General features: G+C 58.7%; 2 protein-coding genes across 2 annotated transcripts in view; one reads left to right on the top strand and one right to left on the bottom strand.

Annotated features, from left to right (window-relative positions):
* Nucleotides 1-2,054, bottom strand: part of MGRN1 (mahogunin ring finger 1, E3 ubiquitin protein ligase) — a 69,634-nt gene extending 67,580 nt beyond the window's left edge. Inside the window, exon 1 of the mRNA XM_009995510.1 lies at nucleotides 2,045-2,054. Coding sequence (XP_009993812.1) covers nucleotides 2,045-2,054 — 10 coding nt within the window. The remainder of the gene's footprint in view (nucleotides 1-2,044) is intronic.
* The window catches only part of UBALD1 (UBA-like domain containing 1), a 5,263-nt gene continuing 954 nt past the window's right edge, over nucleotides 2,053-6,361 (top strand). The window contains exons 1-3 of the mRNA XM_009995509.1: nucleotides 2,053-2,067; nucleotides 4,196-4,255; nucleotides 6,170-6,308. Of these exons, the coding sequence (XP_009993811.1) occupies nucleotides 2,053-2,067; nucleotides 4,196-4,255; nucleotides 6,170-6,308 (214 nt within the window). The remainder of the gene's footprint in view (nucleotides 2,068-4,195; nucleotides 4,256-6,169; nucleotides 6,309-6,361) is intronic.

Genomic DNA, 6,361 nt, shown 5'->3' with positions numbered 1-6,361 from the left:
GGCACGGCTCCCTCGGGGAGCCACGCTGGGGAGGTGTCCTCTCCTGGCTCCCGCCTGCCTCTCACCCCTTCCCCGGGGTGTTCTGAGGTGGTTTGTTAGCCCAGGGCTGTGCCATTCGCTGGCCCGCGTCTGCAGAGGGTATGAATTGGTGGAGTTCTGGGCAGTTCTTTCACTTGTAGTCTCCTCTGATCCAAAGTGCTGCTCCAGGGGTTTTGGATTGAGTTGGAGAAGGCCTGAGGATGTTATTCCTGCCTGGAAGACCACCGTGGGGAGAGGTGGTCATAGCAGAGCCAAGGCAAGCCAGACAGCCTGGATTCAGGAGCAGAAGCTTTGTTCTCCAAGCTCTGTCCCTCCATTCTGGCCTCTTGTCTGCCCTGACCAGGACATTTCCTATGTGGGCACATGCCCCACTCACTGCTTGTCACAGGGAGCAGGGTCCTGGGGTGTGGGGTTCTGGACAGGAGGAGAGGGAAGCTGCTGGGAAGCACAGACAGCTTCGGGCTGGGGGCATGCAGATGTTTTGGGATGGCTTTCCTAGGCAGGGGCTGCTCCAGGGCCATTGTGGCTGGTGGGGGAGGATGTGGTGGGGGCTGCAGAGAGGGTTTACTGTGTGTGGTGTCCTGCTGACTCTGCCAGACCTGGAGTTTGGAGGGAAGGAACATGATCCAGGACAGCCAAGAAGTCAGGAAACCACTGGGGATACAGCTGCCTTTGGTGCAGCACAAGCTGGTCAGAGTCTGTCCTGTGCTCAGAGGCTTGACAAGAGAGCTGTTTATTTTGCATCCCCAGGGAGCAGGACAGCTTGTGGGTAGCATTGTAGATCACCTCTCCCACTCACCATGACTCCACCTGTGTTTCACAGGGACCCAGAGCAGGCTTTCTCATGGCATGTCTGGTGTAGTTTTCAGCTCTCGCGGCGCCCTGAGCCCTGCTGTGCTTCCAGGGACTGCTGCACTGGGTGCCAGCAGGAGTGGCCATGCCAGCCCAGCCCTCCTGCAGCTGGAGCAGTGCCAGGGCTGATCAGAACGGGAGGATTACAGGCAGGGAAGGCAGCAGGTACCTCCAGCATGGCTGGAACCCAGCGGGCAACCAGGGAGACATTTCAGAGTTTGCAGAGGCTTGTGTCAGGCTGAGCTGGGTGGTGGATCAGGCTCCTTCCTGGGCTGAAGAGTATTAATTGGCTTTGTTATGTGCTGTTTGCCCCTGAGGCTGCTTGGAAAGGATAAGAAGATATCAGCTTAAAAAAAAACCAAACCCCTTCCTTCCTTTTTCCTGGTGCTAAGTGTCATGTCTCTGCTCTGTGTGTGTGGGGAGCAAGAGGGGTAGCAGGTGTCTGGCCTTGCCCGCTATGTCCGTGGTTGGATTTCCACTTCCTCTTCTCACTTATGTTTTATCCAGCTCCTTTCCCTCTCCTTTGTGGCTCAAGGGCAGGGTGCCCCCAGGGCTGCTCTGTGTGCTCCTTGCTGCCTGATTCCCTGCACTGGCACCTGATCCCGGGCTCCGGCAGCAGTGCAGCTCACACCTGCAGCTGGGAGCAGGTGCAAGAGCCACTCAGGCAGCAGTGGGCAGGGGCCCAACCAGCACCCAGGGTCCTGTCTGAGCAGCTGCAGAGGTCTGGGTGTCCCCCTCCTCCAGGATGAGCTTGTTCTGCCCAGCACCCAGCACTCCTTGTGTTCACTTCCCCACCTGCTGCCATCTTCCCTCTCTTTTGGTCACTACGGGTGCTTCTTGGCACCCTCTTTGGATCTTTGTGTGATCCACCACCTGTGAAGCTCCTGGGTTTGGCTCCTGGGAGGGACCAGGTGGCCTGGCCTCTGGCTGAGCCTGGCCAGGCAGCGGGTGTGGAGCTGCCCTGCTCCTGCTGGCACCCAGGGTGACATGGGCTATGGGGCCTTTGGTCAGGGCTGAGCTGCAGCTCAGGCTCCTGCTCAAGCACAGGTGCCTTAATTGGCTTTGCTGTCCCACCAGTTGCCCTCGGTACTTGTGCTGCTGGCTGGTGACCAGGTGGCATCAGCAGCTTTGGTTACGTGTGTGTCCCTGGTACCTTGTGGCATGGAGGATGAGGGGGTGTGGGTCTCAGGGTTGCTGCTCCCTAGGGCTGAAGAGACACAAGCCACAGACATTGTGGGCAGATTGCTTCTGCCACACTTGGAAAGAGGCAGATGGAGGGGAGGGATGCAGCATTTTAGGCAGAGGGGCCTGTGAGGGTGGGGTGCTTCCTCTACCCAGGTCACAGCTCATGTCCCAGCACCAGCAGGGACTGGTGGCAGCTCAGGGGGACAGCAGGGACCTTCTCTGCCCCCCTCTGCTGCTGGCACAGTCCCAGATGCAAGGCTGCTAGGACAACAGGAGTACAGAGCAGATTTAATCAGCTTATGGTATCTGGCTGTGCCCACATCTCTGCCTGTACTTCCCGTTGGCTGTTCCCCCCTTTCTTATCACGATCCCGAATGTCTGAGCAATAGTGTGTGTGTGTTGACATCAGACCTCGCCCAGGACGAAGGGTAGTGCTGCGAGGGGGTGTTGCTGCCTCAGAATTGTCTCCATCAGCTGTTTCCTTGATCCACAAACGTGTGCTGGGCTCTTCAGACCTGGTCTCCAGACGCTGCAGCCCCTCATCCTGCTGCCTGGCTGAAAACCAGTGAGTCCAGTGAAAACCAATGGGTCTTGCCTTGGCCACAGCCTGGCTGGGTGCAGGGTTCAGGTACCATGTTAGTAAACACAGCCAGGGAAGTGCAGCTGTGGTGGGGAAGGGCCATGCCAGCCTGGCTCCAGGCTCCACAGCCCCCTTTGCCTCCCCCAGCCAGGCCTGGTTTCTCCTGTGCCGATACCGCTCCCGGCTGCCACCTGCTCTTGCTGATGGTTTGTCCCCCTTTAGCCAGGAAATCATAATCCCTGCTGCAAGCAGCCAGCACCAGCTCCCCATGGCTTTGGGTGCAGCCCCTTTGCCTTTCCAGGGCCTGCCAGCCTGTGTGTTTTGGGGCAGAAGAGTTTTCCATCAGGCCAGTAAACTGAGCTGCCTCATTCATCCCATGCCTGGGTGTGCCACAGGAGCGTGTGTGGTGGCAGGACTGTGGCTGCTGCAGCCACACAGGGTTTGGTACAACCTGCCTTTGCTTTTTCCAGGTTTTCCTGCTTTTTTTTTTTTTTTTCCTCTTCAGCAGATTGGGTAACCCCAAATCACTGGGTTGCAAAGGGAGGGAGCAAATCTCAGGTGGTGCCACAGCCCCATGCCTCACACCCAGGTTGTAGTCCCTCCCTGGGGGAGGGACTGAGTTGATGGGGGGACTTTTCCTCCAACCAGAGCTGAATCCAAACCAATTCTCTAACATTTCTATTAATTCTGACCTACAATTGAATTAAAACGTTGTTGTCTAGTCCAAACTTGGCTAAACCCTGGCACAGAAGAGGAATAAGCTTCCCCTTTGCTGGTTCTGCATCAGTCCTGTGTGTGCCCCCTCCTCTCCTCCCAGACTGGGGTCTGCCCTCCTGGCCGGCCTGTGTCCCTGCCTTCTCTTCCTGCACCCTTCCCCCGCCCTGTTCCTCTCTCATGCCTGTGACATGTGACACATTTACCAGATTGTAACTGGTCTGAACTGGAAGCTAACCAAAGTTATGTCAGTCATACCCTTATCCTGCCTTGGGACAGAATGGGAAGTACTGTGGTCCGTGGGGTGGGCTACCTGCTGCAGCCCCCCACCTCCTGGTGTGAATGTGGTGACTGTGATCTTGTCCTGTGAAGGACTTGCCTCAAACTGGTTCCTGCTGGGCTTCCCCTGCTGGGTTTGGATTTGGTTCCCCTCCCTGCAGGCAGCTGTTGTGGAGCATCACTGTGAGTTGTGAAATGCTTGCTGGCTCCAGCAGTGATGGTGATCCCAGATCCCCGTGATCCCAAATCCCCGTGATCCCTTCTTGCCTCGCCACAGGCAGATGGATGTGTGGGTCCCTGCCTGGGGACAGGAGAGTGGCTGTGCCCTGGGTCCCTGCCTGGGGACAGGGGAGCAGCTGTGTGCAGTGCTTTCTCACGCAGGCAAGGGGGCACCAAGCCCCCCTGGGACAGTTTTGGATCATCCCTGGGGTCTTGCAAAGCCCTGCTGTTGTGCACAGGGCTGAGGTGGGTGCCCAGTTTGCGTGCTGGTGGTAACATAGTTTTCCTTTTTATTTTCTTTCTTCCTTTTTTTTTTTTTTTCCCCAGACTGCTCTCAGTGCTTTTTTCCAAGAAACAAACATCCCCTACAGCCACCACCATCAGATGGTAAGTGCTTTCCCACATCTCCAGAGCTTGCCCAGGGCACAGCACCAGCTGGTGGACACTTTGGACTAGTGCTGGTGCCCAGCTCACTACTTCACAGCTCCAGGAGAGCCAGCAGGGAGGTCCAGCTGGGCACTGCCAGGGCTGCCTGTCAAGGAAGGTTTTCCTGGAGAGTGGCCAGAGGTGGCATAGCCTGTCCTAGGCAGTGGGACAACAGGTCCAAGAGTGCCCTCAGAGCCCTGCAGAGGGGTTGGGGCTACTCCTCAGAGAGTAATGGTCTGGCAGAGGATGCTTTGGCCATGGCTAATGGGCAGACCACCCACCCAAGGATGGCAGAGAGGGGTTGGGGAGGCCTGGAGCCTATGTCAGCAGTGCCTTCAGTTACGGGCACTCCTGACCACGCATGTGGGTCCTCATGTGCTCGCTGGAGCAACAGCATGGAAAGGCCCAGGGAGCCGTGGTACAAGGTGCTGGTGGGACCTGTGTGAGCACCCACGGGCTGCAGGCGGGGGGAGCTGCCTGCCCCCAGACTCTGTCCCTCTAACTCTTGCACCCCAACAGCCCGTAATCTGCCAGGGCAGATGTGTTTTAGAGATTTGCTGGCTGCCGTGGCCTCATTTGACTCTGTGGGATGATTGGGGATTGGGAGCGTGCAGAGCAAGTGCCAGGCAGGGCCTGAGCATCCCCGGGTTCCTGTGGGATGGGAGCCGAGCCTGAGCCTTGTGCCTGCCAGGCTGGAAAAGCTGCCGGCCCAGGGTGGCACCAACAGGGGGAGGATGGAGCCAAGGGGGCCCCAGCTTGGGCAGGGCTCTGCGTGCTGCAGTGGTGGGGACAGAGGGCTCTGTCCCTGGTGGGGGGCAGCAGGTGTGTCCCCCCGCCCTGACCCCCTCTCTCCCTCCCACAGATGTGCACTCCCGCCTTATTTTCTTTCTTCCTTTTTTTTTTTTTTTCCCCAGACTGCTCTCAGTGCTTTTTTCCAAGAAACAAACATCCCCTACAGCCACCACCATCAGATGGTAAGTGCTTTCCCACATCTCCAGAGCTTGCCCAGGGCACAGCACCAGCTGGTGGACACTTTGGACTAGTGCTGGTGCCCAGCTCACTACTTCACAGCTCCAGGAGAGCCAGCAGGGAGGTCCAGCTGGGCACTGCCAGGGCTGCCTGTCAAGGAAGGTTTTCCTGGAGAGTGGCCAGAGGTGGCATAGCCTGTCCTAGGCAGTGGGACAACAGGTCCAAGAGTGCCCTCAGAGCCCTGCAGAGGGGTTGGGGCTACTCCTCAGAGAGTAATGGTCTGGCAGAGGATGCTTTGGCCATGGCTAATGGGCAGACCACCCACCCAAGGATGGCAGAGAGGGGTTGGGGAGGCCTGGAGCCTATGTCAGCAGTGCCTTCAGTTACGGGCACTCCTGACCACGCATGTGGGTCCTCATGTGCTCGCTGGAGCAACAGCATGGAAAGGCCCAGGGAGCCGTGGTACAAGGTGCTGGTGGGACCTGTGTGAGCACCCACGGGCGGCAGGCGGGGGAAGCTGCCTGCCCCCAGACTCTGTCCCTCTAACTCTTGCACCCCAACAGCCCGTAATCTGCCAGGGCAGATGTGTTTTAGAGATTTGCTGGCTGCCGTGGCCTCATTTGACTCTGTGGGATGATTGGGGATTGGGAGCGTGCAGAGCAAGTGCCAGGCAGGGCCTGAGCATCCCCGGGTTCCTGTGGGATGGGAGCCGAGCCTGAGCCTTGTGCCTGCCAGGCTGGAAAAGCTGCCGGCCCAGGGTGGCACCAACAGGGGGAGGATGGAGCCAAGGGGGCCCCAGCTTGGGCAGGGCTCTGCGTGCTGCAGTGGTGGGGACAGAGGGCTCTGTCCCTGGTGGGGGGCAGCAGGTGTGTCCCCCCGCCCTGACCCCCTCTCTCCCTCCCACAGATGTGCACTCCCGCCAACACGCCGGCCACGCCGCCCAACTTCCCGGATGCTCTGGCCATGTTCTCCAAGCTGAGGACCTCCGAGAGCCTGCAGAGCAACAACAGCCCCATCCCATCCATGGCCTGTTCCCCACCGGGGAGTTTCAGCCCTTTCTGGGCTTCCTCACCCCCCAGCCACCAACCCACCTGGCTC

Source organism: Chaetura pelagica, unplaced genomic scaffold (assembly GCF_000747805.2).
Source record: "Chaetura pelagica isolate M959 unplaced genomic scaffold, ChaPel_1.0 scaffold124, whole genome shotgun sequence".
NCBI classification, from domain to species: domain Eukaryota; kingdom Metazoa; phylum Chordata; class Aves; order Apodiformes; family Apodidae; genus Chaetura; species Chaetura pelagica.
This window is presented reverse-complemented; position numbering and strand designations above follow the sequence as displayed.